At 36.5% G+C, this 25,087-nt stretch overlaps 1 protein-coding gene across 1 annotated transcript in view; it reads right to left on the bottom strand.

Annotated features, from left to right (window-relative positions):
• The window catches only part of SCAF11 (SR-related CTD associated factor 11), an 84,634-nt gene that overhangs the window by 37,643 nt on the left and 21,904 nt on the right, over positions 1–25,087 (bottom strand). The window contains exons 3-5 of the mRNA XM_007937911.1: positions 15,096–15,173; positions 11,149–11,249; positions 7,295–7,359 (exon numbers count right to left, since the gene is read on the bottom strand). Coding sequence (XP_007936102.1) covers positions 7,295–7,359; positions 11,149–11,249; positions 15,096–15,173 — 244 coding nt within the window. The remainder of the gene's footprint in view (positions 1–7,294; positions 7,360–11,148; positions 11,250–15,095; positions 15,174–25,087) is intronic.

Below are 25,087 nucleotides of genomic sequence, written 5' to 3'. Positions count from 1 at the left end.
GTCTTAGCCACTATGCTACCAGAGCTCCCCATTAGCCATTACAGAGATGCAAATCAAAACAACAATGAGATACCATCTTGCTTCAGCACTAGTAGCAATGTTCAACAAGACAGAAAATAAATGCTGGAGAGGATGTGGAGAGATTGCGACTCTCATACACTGCTGGTGGGCCTGTAAACTGATACAACCACTGTGGAAAGCAGTATGGTGATTCCTTAAAAAGCTGGAATTAGAAATACCATTTGACCCAGCCATTCCATTACTAGGTATGTATCTTAAAGAAGTGAGAGCCATGACAAGAACAGACATATGGATACCCATGTTCATCGCAGCACTATTTACAATAGCCAAAAGATGGAAACAACCTAGGTGCCATCAACTGAGGAATGGTTAACACATTGCAATACTACACAACCCTGAAGAATAACCTAGAATCTGCAAAACACCGCATAACGTGGATGAACTTGGAGGACATTATGCTGAGTGAAATTAAGTCAATCACAGAACGACAAATAGTGTATTAGTCCATTATTGTGAAAGTCAAGGAAAGGTTTATCTATGGAAGGAAACTTTCTTTGTTGGTCACCAGGGGTGGGAGAGGAGGGGAGGGAACACTGTTAGACAGCTAGATACAAGGACTGATTTGAGTGAAGAGAAGGGCAATGTACCAAATGTGAGTGATCAACATGGTGGCACTGAGGAAGACAAAGAGAGATACATGGGAGGTACAGACAAAGATGAACCCTTTTGCACATACAGTACTGCGATGCCACTGAAGGGCAAACATGGGTATATGGGTGGACAAGCTGAACTATAAGGTATGTCTATGAAGTGGGGAGTGTACCCAAGACCATGTATAGGACAATGGTCTTAGAAGTGTATTTGTATGATCTGAATTCCCAGGTGTATAGTAGAGCTGACAAGGGACAAAGTTGTAGTCACTTCTTGGTTACAGCCAGCTACCCAGAGGGACTGAGTAGTTGAACCTGTGGGCTCGGGACCATAGTCACAGGGGACATCAAGCTCAACTGGCATAACACACTACACAAAACATTGTTCCACCTCCTACTTAGTGACTGGGATCTTAAAAGCTTGCAAGCAGCCATCTAGATGCAACGATGGGTCTCTCCCCATCCAGAGCAAAGAACAATGAAGAAAATCAAAGATTCATGGAAAGAATTAGTCCAAGTGACCAGTACACCATATGATCTGCAGCCTATACGACTATGAGACCAGAAGAACTAGATGGTGCCCAGCTACCACCATCAACCACTAGGAGGGAGATCTATGTAGGAGATCCTGGATAGAGAGGGAAAACAATGTGGCACAAAACTCAAAATCATTGGGGGGAAAAAAAAAGGAACCAATTTTTCTGGTTTGATAGAGCCTGGTGGAACCACTGAGACTATGGCCCCTAGCTGCCCTTCAGGTCTGGAACTGAACCCACACCTGTGGCTTCCAGCCAAGCATAAGACAGGCATAGGAGTTGAACATTTACCTGAGGTAGATATACTCCTTGGAGAAAACAATCATGGGAGAAAGATGGGCTACTTATGCACAGGGAGAGCTCAGGGGCAGGGGTGCATGGAGGGATGGACACAGGGAAGAGGTGACTGTCGGGAGGAAGTGGGAGGGGAGCTGTTGTATTGTGGTGAATTGTGGTCAATGCCATGAGACAAAGTATATGTGAAACACTGTATGGAAAGTGAGTTTGCTCTGCAAATTTTCACCCAAATCACAATTAAAAAAAAAAAAAAAAAGATGTAGATGGAGTAAAGCTGTCAGGACCTCCATTAGCTGATGTGGCACAACTCAAAATGAAAAAAAACAGCTGCAAACACCCATTAATAATTGAAACATGGAATGTATGAAGGATGAATGTAGCAAAATTGGAACTTTTCAAAAATAAATGGAATGCATAAAGATCAATGTCCTACACATTAGTGAAATGGACTGGTTTTGGCCATTTTGAATCAGACAACCATGTGATCTACTATGCCGGGAATGACATGCCATTCATCATCACAAAGAAATGTTTCAAGATCTATCCTGAACTACAATGTTGTCAGTAATAGGATAATATCTTTCCCCTACAAGGAAGACCCTGGGTGGCACAGTGCCTAAGACACTTGACTGCTAACGAGAAGCCTGATGATCAAACCCTCCAGCCACTCCTGGGAAGGAAGATTGGGCAATCTACTTCTATAGAGATACCACCTCAGAAACCGAAGGAGGGGTCACTATGAGTCGGATTTGACTCAATGGAGTGAGTTTAGTTTGTTGGGTTTTTTTGTACAAGGAAGACCAGTTGATACTACTATTCTTCAAAGTTATACACCAACCACAAAGCCAAAAATGAGGAAATTGAAGATTTTTACCAATTTCTACAATCTGAAATTGACCAAACATGCAATCAAGATGTATTGATTATCAATGATGACTGGAATGCAAAAGTTGGAAACAAAGAAGAATCACCGGTAGTTGGAAAATATGGCCTTGGTAATAGAAATAATAATGGAGATCGCATGATAGAATTTTGCAGGACCAATGACATTCACTGCAATACCATCTTTCAACAAAACAAACAATGGCTGTATATGCGGACTTCACTAGATGGAGTACACAGGAATCAGATTGACAACATCTGTGGAAAGAGACGATGGAGAAGCTCGGTATCTTCAGCCAAAACAAGGCCAGGAGCTGATTGTGGAACAAACCATCAGTTGCTCACATGCAAGTTCAAGATGAAGTTGAAGACAATTAAAACAAGTCCACGGGAGCCAAAATATGACCTTGATTATATCCTTCCTGAATTTAGAGACCATCTAAAGAACAGATTTGCTGCATAGAACACCAATGAATGAAAACCAGAGAAACGTGGGATGACATCAAGAACATCATCCATGAAGAAAGAGGTCATTAAAAAGACAGAAAAGGAAAAAAAGACCAAAACAGGTGTCAGAAGAGACTCTGAAACTTGCCCTTAAATGGAAGTAGCTAAAGCAAATGGAAGAAATGACAAGATAAAAGAGCGGAACAGAAGACTTCAAAGAGCAGCTCCAGAAGACAAAATCAATTATCATAATGAAATGTGCAAACAGTTGGAGTTAGAAAACCAAAAGGGAAGAACACGCTTGGCATTTCTCAAGTTGAAAGAACTGAAGAAATAATTCAAGCTTCGAGTTGTAATACTGATAGATTCTATGGGCAAAATATTGAATGAAGCAGGAAACATCAAAATAAGATGGAAGGAATACACAGAATCACTGTACCAACAAGAATTGGTAGATCTTCATCCATTTCAGGAGGTGGCATATGATCAAGAACCAATGGTACTGAAGGAAGAAGTTGAAACTGCACTGAAGGAATTGTCAAAGAACAAGGAATTGACAAAATACCCATTGAGATGTTTCAACAAACAGATGCTGCACTAGAGGCTCTCACTTGTCTATGCCAAAAATTTGGAAGACAGCTAGCTATCTGGCCAACTGACTGGAAAAGATCCTATCTGTACCCATTCCAAAGAAAATGATCCCACATAATGTGGAAATTATGGAACAATATCATTAATATCACATGCAAGTAAAATCTTACTGAAGATAATTCAAAAACGGTTGTAGCAGTATATTGACAGAAAACTTCCAGAAATGCAAGCTGGATTCAGAAGAGGATGTGGGATGAAGGATATCACTGTGATATCAGATGGATCTTGGCTGAAAGCAAAGAATACCAGAAGGATGTTTACTTGTGTTTTACTGACTATGCAAAAGCATTTGATTGTGTGGATCATAACAAATTATGGATAACATTAACAAGAATGGAAATTCCAGAACACTTACTTGATTGTGCTCATCAGGAACCTGTACAAAGACCAGGAGGCTGTCATTTGAACAGAACAGGGGATACTGCATGGTTTAAAATCAGGAAGGGAGTGTGTCAGGGTTGTATCTTTTCACCATACTTATTCAGTCTGTATGCTGAACAAATAATATGAAAAGCTGGACTTATGAAGAAGAACATGGCATCAAGATTAGAAGAAGACTCATTAACAACCTGTGACATGCAGACGATACAACTTTGCTTGCTGGAAGTGAGGATGACTTGAAGCACTTACTGATAAAGACTAAAGACTTCAGTCTGCAGTATGGATTACATCTCAACACAAAGAAAACAAAAATCCTCATAACTGGGCTAATAAACAGCAACACAATAAATGGAGAAAAGATTAAAGTTGTTAAAGATTTCCTGTTACTTGGTTCCACAATCAACACCAATGGAAGCAGCAGTCAAGAAATCAGATGATGTATTGCATTGGGTAAATCTGCTGCAAAAGAACTCTTTAAAGTGCTGAAGAACAAAGATGTCTCTTTGAAGACTAAGGTGTGTCTAACTCAAGCCATGGTATTTTCAATTGCCTCATATGCATGTGAGAGCTGGATGACGAACAAGGAAGAATAAAGAAAAGTTGATGTTTTTGAGTTGTGGTATTGGCAAAGAATACAGAAAGCCCTGTGGATTGCCAAAAGAAAGAACAAATCTGTCCTGGAAGAAGTATAGCTGGAATGTTCCTTGGAACCGAGAATGGCCAGACTCCATCTCACCTACTTTGGTCATGTTGTCAGAAGGGACCATTCCCTGGAGAAGAATATCATTCTTCGTAAAGTTGAGGGTCAGTGAAGAAGGGGAAGGCCCTCAATGAGATAGACTGACATAATGGCTGTAATGATGGGCTCAGGTATAGCAAGGATTGTAAGGGAGGCACAGGGTTGGGCAGTGTTTTGTTCTGTTATCCACAGGGTCACTGTGAGTCAGAGCTGACTCGACGGCAACTAACAACAACAGTAAACTAATACAGACTTACATACAGTTTTTCTTCTTTAAAATCAATTAATAAATAAAATGAATACTCACAGCCACTGAGTTGATTTTACTTATAGTCACCCCTCCTTGGGTTTCCAAGGTGGTATCTCTATGGAAGCAGATTTCCCAATCTTCCTTCCGGTAAGTGGCTGGTGGGTTTGAACTGCCAGCCTTCAGGTTAGCAGTCAAATGCCTTAGGCACTATGCCACCAGAGCTCCATTAACCATTAAATACCAAAAAACAAACTCACTGCCATCGAGTCAGATCTGACTCATAGGGACCCCTCCTTGGGTTTCCAAGGCAGTATCTGTATGGAAGGAGCTCTGGTAGCATAGTGCCTAAGGCCATCTGACTGCTAACCAGAGGGATGGTTGTTCAAACCCACCAGCCACTCCTTGGAAGGAAGATTGGGCGATCTACTTCCGTACTGTCTCAGATACTGTCTCAGAAACCCAAGGAGGGGTCAATATGAGTCGGATCCGATTCAACAGTAGTGAGTTTGGTTTTTGGTTGGTATCTCCACAGAAGGAGACTCCCCAACCTTCCTTCCGAGGAGTGCCTGGTGAGTTTGAACTTCCAGCCTTCTGGATAGCAGTCAAATGCCTTTGGCACTACACCACCAAAGATCGTAGATTTGCTAAGCAAAGGCAATCCATAAAAAAAAAAAGATACTAATCTATAGCACTGACGTAGAAAAACAAAAAATGCTAATCTAGTCATTAAAGATGATAGTTCAAAACAAACAGCTTAAAAAAAACCACAAACTTTTACTGCAATTTTATTTTACTAATAAATTTTCAGGAGCTCTGGTAGCGTAGTGCCTAAGGCACTTGACCGCTAACCAGAGGCTGGTGCCTGTTACTTGGATCCACAATCAACACCAATGGAAGCAGCAGTCAAGATATCAAACCCACCAGCCACTCCTCGGAAGGAAGGTTGGGCAATCTACTTCCTAGTGATACTGCCTCGGAAACCCAAGGAGGGGTCACTATGAGTTGGGTCTGACTCGATGGCAAATAACAACAACAACAACAATAATAAATTATCAGAGATAGAACACTTGGTAATCTGTAAATTTAACCTAAGAAGTCATATTAAATCAGAAAAAAAAACCCACATATTCTTAAGGTATTTACTTTTTAAACTTATTTCCCCCTTCCTCCAGGACCTGGTAACCAATTATCAAAGGATTTACCTTCTGTAGATGTATCATGTAAGTGGGATCTTACAGTATTTATCCTTTTACATTTGCCATTTCACTGTGCACAATGTTTTCAAGGTTCATCTATGTGGTGGCATGTACCAAAATTTCATTTCTTTTTATGGTTGAATAATATTCCATTGCCTATACATACCATATTTTATTTATCCATTCATCAGTAGATGGACACTTGGGTTGTTTCCACTTTTTGGCTGTTGTGAATAATGCTGCTATGAACATTGGTGTTAATATGTTTGAGTCTCTTGAGTATATACTGAAGATCAAATTGCTGTGTCCTATGGTAACTCTATGTTCAACTTTCTGAGGTATTGTGAAACTGTTTTCCACAGTGGCTGTAACATTTTACAATCCCACCAGCAGTTCACTAAGAATTCCAGTTTCTCCACATCTTTGTCAACTCGTTATCTTCTGTATTTTAAATAATAGCAATCTTAGCTGATGTTAAGTGTTATCTTATTATGGCTTTGATTTGCATTTCCCTAAGAACAAATAATATGGAACATTTTTTCATGTATCATTTACTTTTAAAAACAATGAGTTCATTAATCTTATTTAAAAATAAAAATCCATTGTAATCTAGCCTGGAAAACCAATGTTCACCTCTTTCCTTAAAACACCTCAGAGTAAGTTATCCTTTGGAGCAAACAAAAGACAGAAATATTTAACTGCTAATGTATGTAAATATGTAAGAGGTACTTTAGTTCCAAGAAAAGTTTCCAATAGAAATGTGGCTAGAGGCCAAATCATGACTGCATATGGAAATAATGAATTAGCTTCCTGCTGTCACAGACATGCATTGCTACTACTTATAACTACTGGCCCACAGGTATTTTATCTCATCTTCCCCAAGGGCTTCTGCATTAATAAGTGGAATAAGACCATACTGTAGATTGCTAAATGCCAAGCAATTGGGAAAAACTTTTTTCTTCTCTCTCACACACACACACACACACACACACACACACCTTCCTCCCTCTCTCCAAGCTCAGTACAAAGGAAAAAAAGCATAAGGAACAACATAAATAATTCCACGAAAGCAAAATTTATAGAGGCATTAAAACAATAAACAGAGCTCAGTAGAGTTCTGTGCACAATGACTATTTTCCAAATTTCAAATTCCAGTATTATCAATGAGACCTCTGGGCATAACCATTAAATTAAAAACAAACAAACAAACAAAAAGGATAGAAAACAAGCAAAAAGTCACTTACTATGTATCATCTTCAAGTCACATAATTGTGTACTTAATAGATCTTCTCTTATGATAGCTTTTTTTCTGTAGATATCAATAAAAAAAAAGGTGCAATAATTAAGAAAAACTATCTGTTGCTTATTGATTTTCAATTCATTGCTTATCAAAAAGAAATCTATTATACACTAAATTTTATTAACTATCTTTAAAATCTGATAAATGATTTAAGTAACATTCTAAAAGACTCCTATAAGATATCAGAATGTCAAGCTACAAATTTTAATGTATACTGAACTATAGCATCTTAGTCTTTAAATGATAATCTTATTGGTTGATCTTGACTGGCTAGAAGAGAGATGGGCAGATATTACTTGCTTTCCAAGGGCTATTAAGAATCTGTTGCAAAGACAGCATGACGAGTTGTCATTCTCTACTCCAATGACTTAACATAGAAGTTTACTGCCAAAACACAAAATACTATCCCAATCCCTTCTCTGGAACTGGCAAAAATTATCAGAAAGGGGAAGTGTAAGGATTTTAGTACTTTAAAAGGAAAAGGCAAAATGGAATGAGTCTTGTCTCATGCTAGGGAGACCAGACACAAGCAGTGAACAGAAGACTGAATGACAGGAAATGCTAAAAACATTCATAAGACTCCAAAAACTATGTCTATAAACATCCCACAGTTGCCAAGAGAATTTTTCACCTTGGGAGAAATCATTAAACATCTAACTCAGGGGGTAAAAGAGAGCTTATATTTTGCATCAGCTATTTCCCCACAAATTCCTGAGAAAAACCAGTTAGACATGTGAACCAACTCAGCTGTACTAGACCCAATACAGATTTGAGTCTCATAGGTCATACAGTAATAACCAATGCACCCTCAGCAAGAGCCAAGAGAATTGGTAATTCTGAGTACAAAAATGATAACCATGACAGCCAGTAGAAGAAGCTGTAACAAGAATGAAGCTAGCAAAAGGATTTCTTCTTTTACCTAAGACAAGACTTCTAGTACCTACTATGCAAACAAATAGAAATATGACCAAAAATGACTCAGTAATAGTTAATAATAAAATTTTAGTAAAATCCATGGCATAACACACTACATAAAACATTGTTCCACCTCCTACTTCGGTGAGTAGTGACTGGGATCTTAAAAGCTTACAAGCAGCCATCTAGATGCAACGATGGGTCTTGCTTCATCCAGAGCAAAGAAGAATTAAGAAAACGTAGATACATGGAAACAATTAGTCCAAGAGACTGGTACCCCATGCGATCTTTAGCCTGTATGACTATGAAACCAGAAGAACTAGATGGTACCCGGCTACCACTGTCAACCACTTGGAGGAGGATATATGTAGGAGATCCTGGACAGAGTGGGAGAACAATGTGGAACAAAACTACAAATAATTTGGGGAAAAAAAAAAAGAGAGAGACCAGGTTTGTTGGTCTGACAGAGCTTAGTGGAACCACTGAGACTATGATCCCTAGCTGCCCTTCAGGTCTGGAATTGAACCCACACCTATGGCTTCTAGCCAAACAAAAGGCAGGCATATGAGGTGAACATTTACACTAGGCAGATAAACTCCTTGGAGAAAACAATCATGGGAGAATAGAAGGTCTGTGTATGCACAGGGACATAGCTCAGGGGGCAGAAGTGCATGGAGGGAAGGACACAGGGAAGAGGTAGTTGCATTGTGATTTAAAAGCTTCACATGCAGCAAGTGAAGGTGACTGTGATGAAGAATTTCTTACAAGTTAGGTGTTGGTTCAGTTGCTTCACAGTGAGGGCATATTTATATATGCTGTTGCATTGTGGTAAATTGTACTCAATGTCATGAGACAAAGTGTACATGAACTGCTGTATGGAAACTGAATTTGCTCTGTAAACTTTCACCCAAATCACAATTAAAAAAAAAATAGTAAAATTTATTCTAATCAGTTCTTATTAACTGTGGGGCTCAAGGGAATAGACAGATGTTCCATAAATACCTTGAAATCATGCAAAATTCCATGTTCATAAACATGCTTATTTTTGCAGCAGAAAGAGGTTTGTAGCTTTCTTCAGATTCTTAGAAGTCCATAACTCCCTAAAAGTTAAGGTCTAAGGACCTACAGTTTAAGAAATTAGTGGTAGGGCTCAATAAATATCAAGGTCTTTTGTCAACTGTTTTAGTAATGAAATGAATTTACTCTCTTAAGAAATTAGTATTCTGATGAAATACACTAAAGAATAATATAGAATTTATTATGAAGATGAAAACATATAGAGTTAAAAATACAACTTTTGGACAGCTCTAAATAGATTTTAAATCAAAATAAGCTTGAATTTTAAATGTTTAGAACAAGTTATTTTAAGCATTGATAAATTTCCAGTACAAACAATTACAAACGCCTGACTTATGGACAACTCTTACATGCTCTTTGAGCAGGACTTTGCACTGATTTGAACCTGTTCTGTCACAGCCAACAGAGCAAAACAGGAACAGACCTGAATTTTTACTATCTGGGTGACTCATCACAGCAAACAGAACAGGAAACACTATGGGTCAAAGCTCTGGAACAGAGGACTTAGAAAGCAGCAGTGAGGTCTTTCAGGAGTCTGATATATGAGACTCACTTATTGGCAGGACCACGGAGACAGACAGACAGACAGACACACACACACACACACACATTCAAAGCAGTGTGGTCAGCTGCTATGTTTGATTGGGGCAGTGATGTTTCGGCTCAAGATCTGTTTATATAAATTTGCCCTCACTGTGAAGCAACTGAACCAGCCCCTAATTTCTAAGAAATTCTTCATCACAATCACTGCATGTGCAGGTTTTACATCACTGAAAAGGCTTGAGCCTTTTCTTGCACTAAAACCAATTCCACTGCCACTGAGTCTATTTTGACTCATAGCAACCCTATAGGACTAAGCAGAATTGCCCTTGGAGTTTCAAAGGCTGTAAATCTTTAGAGAAGCAGACTGCCTCATCTTTATCCCATGGAGTAGCAGATGGCTTCAAACCACCAACCTTCTGGTTAGCAACTGAATGCTTTACCCACATGCCATCAGAGCTCCTTTTCTTATATTAAAGAAAAGCTAAATGAGAAACCTAAGCACCTGTTCCAAATGACCTACAAATTCTTAAACACACAGTTAGGAATGGATCTCATTCTTAACCCAGGGAGACTGCCTGTACTAATATTCAATTCAGTTCAACAAATAATTTAAATTCCTATTGAATTGGAGTACTAAACAATGTTTTTCAAAGCAATTATGTTATAAGAGGGCAATGGTTTTAACAATAGCAGTTAAAGATGCAAATCTAAACACCTTCAACATTTTTTGAAAAACATTTGTTAAATAGTCATAGGGAGTGCCTCTTACAACATAAGCTAGCAAAAATAAATAAATAAATAAATGGACAGTTTCAATTATAACTCTCATGAAGAACGCTATGCTCATTAGTTAACTTTCTACTTTTTGTCCACAATAACTACTGCAGTGTTAATCAAAGTGTGGTATGAAGACACATGCTTAACCATTAACTGTTACTGGGTTTTGGTAAGTACAAAAATGAGTAAGAGTTCCGAAATTCTTATAAAAAATTGACACTGCTTTAACATTTTCATTTTAAGTTATAAAAGTTTCAGTCTAAACATGGAAACAAAGTTTCAGTAAAGTGAAACAAAAATCAATTTTCCACCAAAGATGAAGAAGAGTTCAAATTTTATTCCCCTTCCTTAAATGATCAAGTGTGTGCTTTCAAAGAAATAATTAAATATATTTAAACCCTATTTCATAAGAAAAAAAAGTACTTTTTTTCCTATTAACTTCTTGTCATGTTCATTTTGATTCTACTCCCGAATTTCATCACTAACCTTATACAGCTTTTAGAATTTTCATAACAGGAGAGCTGTTTCTTAAAAGAGCTTTCATTTTTCTTGTCTGTTGTTTTTCCTGGCCGTCTTTTTACTTGAACCTGTAAGAAAAGCAAAAGCAATTATTTAGAGGTAGAAGCCAGTATCACAAATGTTAAATGGTCAATTCTCTCATAAAATGATAAAAATTAAAGCTGTCTGGATGAAAAAGAGTAGTCCAAATACATATGCTTTATTTACTCAAGCATGCTAAACTATAAGTTTTTAAGTGTGCTATACGCATCAAAATAGTGAGAGATAGGCATTCAAATACCTTAAGTACATGTGACAGACATATGAGCACAGATTTCTGTGCACAGGTAAGACTGAAAACTAACTTTGAGAAGTCAGAGAAGACTCCAATGAGTAGCTGATTTATAAGCTGGTCTTAAAGAATGAGCAGGAATTTGTCTAAGGAAAAATATTTTAGATGGGAGAAAGAACAGAGTTATGAAATAGCCTCATATGTCTGCAAATAGTGAGAAGCTGATGAAGACAGGGAAGAAGAGAGTAGCAGAATATGAGATTGATGAAATATATTGTTGCTAGGCTATGAAGGATCTTCAATAAGAAAACAGTTCTACAGTCATCAGAGACTACATGGCATTTTCAAATAAGTGAATGAGATGATCAAATTTGGTTTTTAAGATAACTTTGGCAGTGATGTGGAGAATGAACCAGTTAAGAGATTATAAAAGCTAAGACAGCTCTTCAGTACTCTAGATCTGTGATATTCAAGACAATAGTTACTAGCCACATGTGGCCACTGAGCACTGGAAATGTAGCTCATCTGAATGAAGATGTGCTGTAAGTGAAAATGCACACCAGATTTCAAAGACTTAGTACAAAAAATAAAATGTAAATTCTCAACACTTATAAAAAATAGTTATATGCTGAAATAGACAAGATTAAGTAACATATTATTAAAATTAATTTTACCTGTTTCTTTTTACTTTTTTAATGTGACTATTAAAAATGTAAAATTACTTAGTGGCTTGTAGGATACTTCTTTTGGGCAGCACTAGCTTAGATGACAGCATGAAAACCTACAGAGAGGAAAAAGCTGAGGGATGGAAAAGGAACAAGTTAAAGACAATGAGCAGAGAAGGAACAAATTAAAGACAATGAGCAGAGAAGGAACAAATTAAAGACAATAAGCAGAAGGAAGAGGCAAAGAGGAGGGAGAGAGAAAAGGGCAAACTCCCAGAAATTTCTGATCTGGGTGATGAGACTGTGGTATTACTAACAACTGGGGCTTGGAGAGGGGGCTTGGAGAGGATGAGATGAGATGAGTTTTGAATTTGTCCATTCTGACTCGATGGCAATAGGTTTGGTATGATTCGGCCTATTAGGTGGAGCTATGCAGCAAGTAGATGGAAATAAAGGTCTGGTTCTCAGGAAAGAGTTCTGGGCTAGGGACAGAGTTTTAGAAGCCATTCAAATACAGGTAGTACTTAATGCTACTGAAATAGTTGAGACGATTTAGGGAGAGAATCTACCAAAAGAACTAATTGAAGAAAGGAAAATCCTACGAGGAACCTCAATGATTAAGATGGTAAAGCAGATTGTCAAACATCAGGTAAGACAGACAAACATATATACATAACCACAAGAGAAGGATGTCCTGCAAGCCAAAGGAAGTAAAGGGTGGTTAATAACATGGGATCTGGCAGTCAGAAGATTATTCTGTGTCTTAGTGAGGATAGTTTTAATAAAGTGAAATGATAGAGGTAAAAGCTAAATGGGAATTAAGAAGTGAATGAGATTTGAGAAAAGGGAGTAAGCAAATATAGACTCATCCAAGAAGTTTAGGTATAAGGTGGAGAAGGATAAAAAAGTGACAGACTCAAAAGAAGATCAGAGCAAGGTACTAAGAGAATGTGGACGATTTCCCATATGACAAGAAACATCTTTTAAGCCTGACAAAATTAGATTAGCACTGCACCAAACTTTTAAGAAAAATACATAAATAAAACATACATCTTTATTCTAAACAAAAAAACTAAATTTCAATGACGCAACAGAACAAAATTTCAGGGGAAACTATCTTTGGGAACTGTTGTTGTTGTCATGTGCCACTGAGTCCTGGGTTTCCAAGGTGGTATCACTACAGAAGCAGATTGCTCCACCCTCCTTCCAAGGAGTGGCTAGTGGGTTTGAACTGCCTGCTTTCTGGTTAGCAGTCAAGTACCTTAGGCACTACAACTACCAGAGCTCCTTTCTTTGGGAACTAGTTCATGTTAATCTTGAGCAACACAATAATAGAGTCTGGAGAAAAAGAGAGTATGTCGTTCAGATAAGCCATGCTTTAAATTTTGATTAGAACATCACACACTTACATAATGTCATACCTTTTTCCAAGTTACACAATTAAAGTGGAAAAGTTCCCATATGACAAGAAATATCTTTTAAGTCTTTCAGTTACATAAATCATTTTTTATATATGTCATTTTACTTGAATTGCAATCAGGTCTATGCCTTGCATCATCAAGAATTCATGTAGTAAAAATAATATGAAAACAAAATATAAATACCTCCACTGAGAACAATGTTGTTATACACTGGTTCCATCCACTTTCCTATTCACATATATAGCAACCAAGCTGCCATGGACTAATAGTGCTATCTGGGAATAGTTTGTTTCTCCTATTAATGGGATTATGTGTACATATACTACATGTTTTCATTTCTAACTATTTATCATTCATTACTTATTAACAATACTTCAAGAAATCACCTTCCCACACATTTTACTTAACCAGCTCTCCCCTTTTCTTCCTTTACTCATTAAACTCAGGAATGTGTTCCTATTTCTTATTCTTATTTTTTTGTGAGTCAAAAAATGTCAACAAAGATCATGACTCATATCATAAGTAACATCAATGAGATATGTGTGTATACACTTCAAAAAAGTTATGATTAAAAGCACTACAATAAAAATAGACTGAGCAAAAGACCAGGGTCATCTGCTCATGTTACCCTTGAAATTGTGAGAAGTCTCCAACACACCCCTTTATCATTCTCTGATTAAGCTCACTTTCCCTCAAGTACTAGCACTTAAGAAAAACACCATTTTACGTTTAATTTTGTTGCTTTAATATTCTCAACATTTTAACGTTTTCCATAAAAACATAATTTCCAGGTATTGAACAATTTAAATTTTTGTGGGGTTTGGTCATTGAATCCATTTCAAACATTGTTTCAATGGAGTAATGTATTTCATATGCTATCCAACTGATGAGTAAATATTTTTGAAATACAGGAAGTTCTAACATTTTAAAATTTGTTGTTGTTGTTGTTATTTGCCATCAAGTCAGCCCCGACTCACAGCGACTCCTCCTTGGGTTTCCGAGGCAGTATCACTACGGAAGTAGGAATGCCCAACCTTCCTTCCGAGAATTTAAGGATCCTATAATTAAGTCTGGGAGCTCTGGTAGCATAGTGGCTAAAGCACTTGACTGCTAACCAGAAGGCTGGCGGTTCAAACCCACCAGCCACTCCTTGGAAGGAAGGTTGGGCAATCCTACTTCCGTAGTGATACTGCCTCGGAAACCCAAGGAGGGGTCGCTATGAGTCGGGGCCGACTCGACGGCACATAACAACAACAACATAATTAAGTCTAACTGTGAAACTTCTTTTGGAGCATCAGAGATCTAATACATTTTGTGGGAAATCATAAGGTAACCACCATGGATATTCTCTCTTTAGAGGGCAAAGGCAGAAAGGGCCCTAATTTCTGTATCCTTGTTAAAAGGTGGGGAACTTGTCATGCTGAGGAAGAATGATAATCACATAAACCTAAAGTGGAACAATTTTCAGATAGTCTCAGACTAGAAATCTAGTCGAAAGCAAAACTGTCTCAATTAAAGTTATACAGTTCATGTTGCAAAACACAATCTAAGTCTTACCTTAATACAACCTCCCAATGCATTGAATTTAAACACTGCCTGAAAAGGTTTTCGATCAATAGGACATGAAGCCAATGTCTGAAAAAGGATTAACAAACAAATTATAACTTTAAAACTTTCTTTAGAATAGACTGAAGTTAAACTAAACCAAACATACGTATGGTAAGATTTTCACTGTAAGAAGAAAAATCAGAAAAATACTTTTTCCTCCTAATGATAAAAGAGATAAAATACTGTCAACTTGTACCATGCCCAGAGCAAGAAATATTTTAAATTTGCTTCTTTCCACTTAAACATTTACTGAGCACCTAGTACATGCTAGATTAATTAGACTATAATGATGAACAAGAGAGATAACATCTGTTAATACCTGCTGCCCATTTTAGAACAGTATAATGAAGAAACAGTAGGCTGAAACCAGTAACTCTGAGATCAAAAGCTGTTATGCTTAATCATCTGTAAAAGGAATGGCTTGAACAGGCTCCTTACAACTCTTATATCTATGACTTAATAGCCATCTCCCCAAATTAGTTATTTTAGATAATTATATGTACCCATGATAAAAACATTTCAAACATATGAAGAAAATGAAGGATTATCTCAGCTACCCAGATTTCCCCTCCTCACTCAAGCAGTTTCTTGATGTATCTTTTGGACATTGCCAATGCATATACATATAATGTGTCTCTTTTTAATATAATCTATAACATACCACAATTATTTGTATGCTAAATAATTTTACCTTTTTTTCTTTTAATTATGTATCTTAGATTAATCCATATTAGTAATGCAGAGATACTTCATTCTTAACTATAAGTTTGAATTTACATTTCCTTTGAGTAAAGTTGAGCGTATTTTCACACTTTTAAGTGTTATTTGTTATTTTTTTCTTTAAACTGTATTTTTTTGGTGTTCTTTTAAAATAGGATATTGATCTTTTTGAATTTTATATGTAAGCATTCATTACATATTAAGGAAATAGATTCTTTGATCACTTTACTTCTAAATCAACTTATTTATCTTGATATATTTCCTGTATTTAAAAATTATTCTGCATCAATTATAGGGTTTTTCTGGTCATACTATTAAATATTTTTGTAAGAATGGTTTACAGTATTTAAGAAGTCCTGGTGTCACAGTGGTTAATGCACTCAGCTGCTAACCAAACAGTCAGGGGTTCAAACCCACCAGCCACTCCACAAGAGAAAGATGTAAGCAGTCTGCTTCCATAAAGATTTACATCTTTGGAAACTCTATGGAGCAGTTGTATTCTGCCCTACAGGATCACTGAGTTGGAATTAACTTGACAGGAGTGGGTGGGTTTATATTATTTAAATAACTTAAGATGGAGTATGTTTCTACTAGGGTAGGAGGGAAGACTCTCCAGCCTATGAATAAAATGCCAAATGGTAATATATTAAGGATGATAAAAATAGCCATGGTTTTAGCCTCATGATAATTTCCTTCTAAGGGACTCTACAACACAACAACACAATGCACTGCTGTAGAGTTGGATCCAACTCATAGTGACCCCTCCTTGGGTTTCCGAGGCAGTATCACTACGGAAGTAGGTTGCCCACCTTCTTTTGGAGGAGTGGCTGGTGGGTTTGAACCACCAGCCTTCTGATTAGCAGTCAAATGCCTTAGGAACTATGCCACCAGAGCTCCTCTAGATAAGTTATATCATTCCTTAGTGAGAAAACGTTGGGAACTTTTCCTTTCTAGGCTTTGGCATGTATCAAGATAATGTTTATACAATTATAGGTAGAACAGACAACATATGACCCTTGTGCAAGAGTCACTTTGGGAGTAGCCAAAATATAAACTGAGTTACTTTTGACCATTCTGTAACTTTTCTTTTCCTATGTTAAGTACACCTTGATAGAAAAATGCTTTACCACATCTAAATTAGGAAATGTGATCTCACCATATTAAATGGGTTCAGACTAGTAGAAGCCAGCTCAGCTTACTTCCAAGTAATATGGATTTAACATGCTATTACTTTCCTTACAGAAAGCCTGACCTTAAGAAGCTTTGCTGTAAGTAGCACAAAGCTGTCAACATCTTTTAAATAATGCATTGCAAACAGCAATTCTAGTTCAAAGAATTCAACATCCTAACTATTTCTGTGATTATTGTTTATCACATTAGCATTTACTTATGAAATTCCTTATTACTAAGTTATAGTAATACTGCATTTATAATTTAAATAGCAATTAATAGTTCAAAGAATTCAACATAACTATCTCTATGATTATTGTTTATCTATTGGCATTTACCTATGAAATTCCTAGTCTACTAGGTTATAGTAATACTGCATTTATAATTTAAACGACTATCCAATGTTTATTATTTTTCAAAATTTAAAAATTCATTTTATTTCTATTTTAAAGGCAAATTTAAACAAACATTCAGAAATAGAAAAAAAAACAAAAAAAATAAAAATTTGTTTTCTTAAAAACTAGTAAGACAGGTAGAGGCTCTGGATTTATAGCGTAGTTTCAAATGTGTGGGTCTTTGTGTAACCCAGAGCAAGTTACGTAGATAGTCTCTCTGTGCCTCAGTTACCTCATTTGTGAAAATGAGGTTAACAATGCACTTAACTCTGCAGTTTTGAATTAGTTAGTACAAAGCACTTAAAAGATGTGTGGCATATACTAAGTACCGTGTAAGGTCTTCTAAACTTCAACTAGCTTAAATGACTAACAAGGAAAAAACACTTGGTTTATTAACAAAAAATGATAATCTGCAACATGATGTATATACACGTGAAAATCATGAGTCCTTAACTATTTTTTATTGGAATTTGCAACCTTCATGATACATACAGACATTAAAGTATTTCATTTTACTGTTGTATCTATTTCAATTTGTTAAAACTGAGATCCAAAGAAAGCCAGTGTTCAAGAAACTTATCCTGTTATCAGATATACGGAATCTTTCAAAGACCCTGGAATTACATCTTCTCGTCATCTTCATTAAATTTCCTTTGTTGACATCAGCCAAATGGCAGTCTTTCCTTTACAATTTTCAAACTACCATATTTTAACCTGAGCCATTCCATTCTGATCTGTTTCAAATAATGAAGTTTTGAGTAAGATTTCATGTTTTCACTGTATTCCTTAAGTATAACTCCCATAGATTTGTCTAAGATTTCATTTGAAGAAATGACTCCACTGTTATTATAAAAACAAAAAGAAAACAAAAACCCACTGCTATATGTTATGACTACCTATGTTGTTGTTGTTATGTGCCTTTTAGTTGGCCCCGACTCATCGTAACCCCTCCTTGGGTTTCCGAGGCAGTAGAGGCAATATCATTACGGAAGTAGATTGCCCAACCTTCCTTCCGAGGAGTGGCTGGTGGGTTTGAACCACCAGCCTTCTGGTTAGCAGTCACGTGCTTTAGGCACTACGATAATCTTCTAGTTAATGCTTGTTGTTGTTGTTGTTATGTGCCCTCAAGTTGGACCCGACTCATAGCGACCCCTCCGTGGGTTTCCGAGGCGGTATCACTACGAAAGTAGATTGCCCAACCTTCCTTCCGAGGAGTGGCTAATGGGTTTGAACTGCCAGCCTTCTGGTTAGCAGTCAAGTGCCTTAGGCACTATGCTACCAGAGCTCTAGAAAAATAAATTATGAGATTTTTCTTTGGCTCAGACTCAGCCATTAGAAAAATTTCTTAAAATTGAGTTATACTCCCAAGTTAAGGAATGCATAGGTAAGAAAACAAGCTTCCTGTGGCAGACAAAATACCTTTGCTATTGTTATTGAGGAGCAAGGATATCTCCTTGAGGACTAAGGTGCGCCTGACACAAGCCATGATATTTCCAATCACCTTGTATGCATGTGAGAGCTGGACAATGAATAGGGAAGACCGAAGAAGAGTTGATGCTTTTGAGTTGTGGTGCTGGCGAAGAATGCTGAAAGTACCATGGACTGCTAAAAGAACTAACAGATCTGTCCTGGAGGAAGTGCAGCCAGAATGCTCCTTGGAAGCAAGAATGGCCAGACTTCGTCTCACCTATTTTGGTCATGTTGTAAGAAGGGACCATTCCCTGGAGAAGGATGTCATGCTTGGTAGGGTGGAGGGTCGACGAAAGAGGGGGAGGCCTTCAACGAGATGGATTGATACAGTGGCTGCGATGATGGGCTCGAGTATAGCAGGGATTGTGGGGCTGGTGCGGGATCGGGCAGTGTTTCGTTCTGCTGTGCATGGGGTCGCTATGAGTCGGAAACGACTCGACGGCACTTAACAACAACAACATTGTTATTGAGAAGTGATGCTATCTATCCATCAGAAAGGAAACAGAAAAGAAATCCAGTTTACTATGAGTGAAGTCTATGTAGTAAATGTCAATAAAGAGGGACTAAAAGGATAATTTAATGATAAAGAAATAAAAACAGCTTTTTTTTAAAAGTGGACTTTTAATTTCTTAATATATAAGAAAAGTTATAAGGCTACTTTAATAAATACCAAAGTTCAAAGACATCATCATTAAGAGATATTAAAGCATCAAACATGTGATGACCAAATAGTTTTCACAGAAAAATTTTATAAATAGGGGGAAAAAAAAAAAAGCTTGGATTGGCCTGATTTTTAAGGCATTACCAAGGGTATCTCATCCTTTTAACCAGCAGCTATTCTACCCAGAAACTCTCAAAGATATTTTAATTTTCATTTATAAAGTAGAGTTAGTGCCATTAGGAAAAACTAACTTAATTCCTAAATTGTATGGTTTAAAAAAGTTATTTAAAACTAATATAGAAACATTTTTACTAACAAATTAAAAAATGTGATTTTAGTTTTGAAGAACATTATCCCAAATTTCCTGTTTTCCTTATATGCAACAAAAATACTCCAATTATTCACCTGTTTAAATTATTATGACATTCATTTCAATGTTAGAAATATTTAATTAGCTTCATAAAGAAGTTCAATATCATCACTCACTGAACTCTGTGATGCAACTATAAAACAGAAGTTGATCATTGCTTTACAGTGTAATGTGTATTAAAACACAGCATACATTTTTACTGTGAGTACTCTGTACTAAGGTTTATCACTTAAAGAGGCAATTTTGATAGAAAAAAATAATCTTCCTAATGATTTCAGTAAAACATACCCTAGTATTCTGAAGCGTTGTAAATTCCCAGCTCAGACAAACCCATATTTAAATGTAAGACAGGAAACCTTCCTTATTTGGGAATTCAGGATTCTTGAATTCTAACATTTCTTGCTTCCTGCTGCTGCTCTATCCTCAATCACAAAGGCTGCCTACAGATAGCCCCTCCTAGAGAGAGAGAAGCAAGGGTTAAAGTTAAGTGCTTAAAGACTAAATCTTAGTACCTGCTTATAGGTAGGTTTGTCTGTTGAATACCTAAAACATCTATCTCTCCTACTAATAAATAGAATATATTATATTAAATTGCAGTTCAAAATAAAATATAGATTTAGGAATGGATACCATTAGGAGCTGATGCTTATTTTAAAGCCATTCATCAGGCCGTATCCTTCCTTCTTGTTGGTTTCAAGACACCTAGCCTGGACCTCCAAAGTATATGCTCACCTGTAATGAGCCTACATGTTGCCTATCCCACTTAACCACTGCTTTCAAAATAATCCTTGTCAAGACTTATTAGTCAAACTGTATTTCATGAAACTATGGTTCTTATGCAGGCTTTCAGGAAAGTATCCTAAAAAGATAAATGGCTGTCAGTGGCAATATTAACACCAGGAAAACATAATGTACATTATACATGTAGCTCCTCAAAGGTAGCCCTCTCATATTCTCTAAGATACACTGTAACAGGTAGGTAGAATTAATTTTAATTTCTTTTGACATTAATAGTTAAGACTTTCATTTTCAAAAACTATAGTAAACTACCTATATAGATCATTTTGAAAAATCTGACATTTAAAACTACGCTTCACAGAAATACATGTTGATTTACATGACTGGCATATAAGAGCTGATAAATAAAAATCTAAATCAATTACAGATATGCTTTAGGTAATGATTATTCACAGTGTAAAAATATTATTTATCCTACCAAATGTTAACCTACAGTGTGAAAACAACAGGGAATCTGGAATAATAGGCCCAAAGTTTAAGTTCTAGAGGAATCAGAATGAGCAATTTCTCTAACACACCTCAAGGATGAAGATAGTCTTAAGTCACTTATCGCAAGCTTACAGCAATTAAATGAAATAATGTATTTGATAATGCTTTATAAATATTTTATCTTATAAATAAGAACTAATGTTACTAGTGTCCCACAGATGTTTAAATTATTATTCATAGACTATTAACTACTTAAACAAAAGTCTGATTTAGTTCAGAAGTAAACAAAATTTAAATTTTAGGAAAAAGTGAAGAAAAAAATACCATAAAGCTTTGCTAATTATACTACTGAAAAGTAATTGAATCAATAAAGCACTATGCAAATTTCTATTCACTTCATAAAGGAATAATAATACATCGTTAGTCAAGACTTAAATCAACTAGTCATGACTTTATTTTTAACTATGTATTACATTAATTCAAACATATATATATTTCATCTGATTATACTGAACATAATTTCAACACTGTTTGACTTCAAGAAGTGTATGCAACATAACAACTCTTTCCAATTCCTTCATTTCTAGTCTCTTGAAAAAAAAATACTTTTGCCAAGTTTCCCATTTTGATTCACTAATCTTACTGTATTTCTCAAACTGAAGCTGTCAGCATTTGATATGAAATAAGATAAGTAAGTTGAGAGAGAATAATTTGCTTATACTAGGAAAACTAATCACATTTTTAAAAATTACTTAAAAGAACCCTAGTGGGTATCAACACCTCTCATTCGTCTGTTTGTCATATTGTGGTGGCATGTATGATGCTGTGATGCTGAAGGCTATGTCACTAGTGTCTCAAATACCAGCAGGGTCACCTATGGTAGACAAATTTCAGGAGAGATTCCAGACTACGAAGAAAGACCTGGTGATATACTTCTAAAAAAATGAGCCAGTGAAAAACTTATGAATAGCAGTGGAACATTGTCTGATACAGTGCCAGAAGATGAGCCCCTCAGGTTACAAAATATGAAGTGACCTTGATGTGGACTGGAGTAAAGTGTTCGGGACCTTCATTTGCTGATATGACACAAATCAAAAGAGAAGAAACAGATGTAAATATCCACTAGTAATCAAATATGGAATGTATAAAGCACGAATCTAGCAAAATTAAAAGTTATCAAAAATGAAATAGAACACTTGAAGATCAATATATTAGGCATTAATGAGCTGAGATACACTTGTTTTGGCCATATTAAATCAGACACTTATATGATCTACTATGCTGGCAATGACAAATTGAAGCAGAATGGCATCACGTTCCACAACAAAAAGAACATTTCAAGATCTGCCATAGGACAATGCTGTCAGTGATAGGATAATATTTATAAGCCTACAAGAAAGACCAGTTAATACGGCTACTGTTCAAATTTACATACCAACCACTAAAGAAGAAGAAATTCAAGATTTTTACCAATTTCTACAGTCTGAAATTGAGCAAACATGCAATCAAGATGCACTGATAATTACTGGTGATTAGAATGCAAAAGTTGGAAACAAAGAAGAAGGAATAGTACTTGGAAAATATGGCAGTGGTGATAGAAACGATGCCAGAAACTACATGATAAGAGTTTTGTAAGACTGATGATCTATGCTTTGGAAGTAACCTTTTTCAACAATATAAACAACAACTACACATGGAACTCACCAGACGGACTATACAGGAATCAAATTAACTATATCTGTGTGAAGAGATGATAGAGTAGCTCAAAATCCTAGGTATCAATAAAGCTAGGGACTATCTGTGGAACAGACCATCAAGTGCTCACATAGAAGTTCAAGTTGAAGTTAAAGAAAAAACAAAAACAAGTCCATGAGAGCCAAAGTATAACTCTGAGTATATCCCATCTGAATTTAGAGACTATCTCAAGAAGAGATTTGACACAATGAACACTAATGACCATAGACCAGACAAGTTGTGAAATGACATCAAGGACATTACACATGAAGAAAGTAAAAGGTCATTAAAAAGACAGGAAAGAAAGAAAAGACCAAAACTGATGTCAGAAGAGACTCTGAAACTTGCTTGTGAATGTAGAAGAGCTAAAGTGAATGGAAGACATGATGAGGTTAGAGAGCTCAAGAGAAGATTTCAAAAAGTGGCTCAAGAAGACAAAGTATTATAATGAAATGTATAAATACCTGGAGTTAGCAAAACAAGAGGGAAGAACACACTCTACATTTCTCAAGCTGAAAGAGCTGAAGAAAAAATTCAATCCTTGAATTGCAATACTAAAGAATTTTATGGGCAAAATATACGAAGCAGTAACGATCAAAAGAAGATGGAAGGAATACAGAGTCACTGTACCAAAAGACCTGGTTGATGGTCAACCATTTCAGAGGGGAGCATACGACCAAGAACTGATGGTATTGAAGGAAGAAGTCCAAGCTGCACTGAAGGCACTGGTGAAAAACAAGCCTTCAAGAACTGAAGGAATACCAAGTGAAATGTTTCCAAAAAGAGACGCAACGCTGGAAGGACTCACTCATCTATTCCAAGAAATATGGAAGATGGCCACCTGGCCAACTGACTTGAAGAGATCCCTATTTGTGCTCATTCCAAAGAAAGGTGATTTAACACAATATGGAAATTATCAGAAAATATCACTATTACACCCAAGTAAAATTTTGCTGAAAATAACTCAAAAATAGTTACGGCAATAAATCAACAGCAAACAGCCAGAAATTCAAGTCTGACTCAGAAGAGGACCTGGAACCTGGATATTACTGCTGATGTCAGATGGATCTTGGCTGAAAGCAAAGAATAGCAGAAAGATGTTTGCCTATGTTTTACTTACTATGTAAAAGCATTCAACTATGTGAACCATAATAAATTATAAGTAACAATGTGAAGAACAGGAATTCCAGAATACTTAATTGTGCTCATGCAGAACCTGTACATAGACCAAGAGGCAAAAGTTTACTGTGTGGTTAAAAATCAGGAAAGGTGTGTTTCAGAGTTCCTTTCATCATACTTATTCAATCTGTATGCTGAGCAAATAATCTGAGAAGCTGGATTACATGAAGAACATGACATCAGGACTGCAGGAAGACTCATTAACAACCTGTGATATGCAGATGACACAACCTTGCTTGCTAAAAGTGAAGAAGACTGGATGTACTTACTAATGAAGATCAAAGACTAATCTTCAGTGTGTATTACATCTCAACATAAAGAAAATAAAAATCCTCACAACTGGACAAATAATCAACATCATTAAGAAAAGATAGAAATTGTCAAGGCTTTCATTTTACTTGGATCCACAATCAATGCCCATAGTAGCAGCAGTCAAGAAATCAAAGGACATACTGCACTGCACAAACATGTCACTTTGAAGACTATGGTGCACCTGACCAAAACCAGGGTATTCTCAATGGTCTCATATGCATGTGAAAGATAGACATAGAATAAGAAAGACCAAGGAAGAAGTGATGCCTTTGCATTATAGTGCTGGCAAAGATTATTGAATATACATGATCTGCCAGAGGAATAAACAAAGGTGTTTTGGAAGAAGTACAGCCAGAATGCTCCTTAGAAGCAAAGAAGGTGAGACTTCCTTTCAGTTACTTTGGACATGTTATCAGAAAGGACCAGTTCCTGGAGAAGGACATCATGCTTGGTAAAGTAGAGGGTCAGTGAAAAAGAGGAAGATCCTCAATGAGATAGCCTGACACAAGCAGTACAACAATAGGCTTTAACAAAGCAATGATTGTGAGGATGGCACAGGACCGGGCAGTATTACACTCTGTTGTACATAAGGCAGCTAGCTATGAGTTGGAACTGACTTGATGGCACCTAATAACTACAGTAAGACTCAGGAGCATAGTACTGGGGGACATCAGACTCAATTAGCATAACAAAATACATAAAA

This window comes from Orycteropus afer, unplaced genomic scaffold, assembly GCF_000298275.1.
Source record: "Orycteropus afer afer isolate SDZICR_OR568_19922 unplaced genomic scaffold, OryAfe1.0 scaffold00045, whole genome shotgun sequence".
NCBI classification, from domain to species: Eukaryota; Metazoa; Chordata; class Mammalia; order Tubulidentata; family Orycteropodidae; genus Orycteropus; species Orycteropus afer.
The sequence above is the reverse complement of the archived record's forward strand: the minus strand, read 5'-3'. Positions and strand labels throughout refer to the sequence as shown.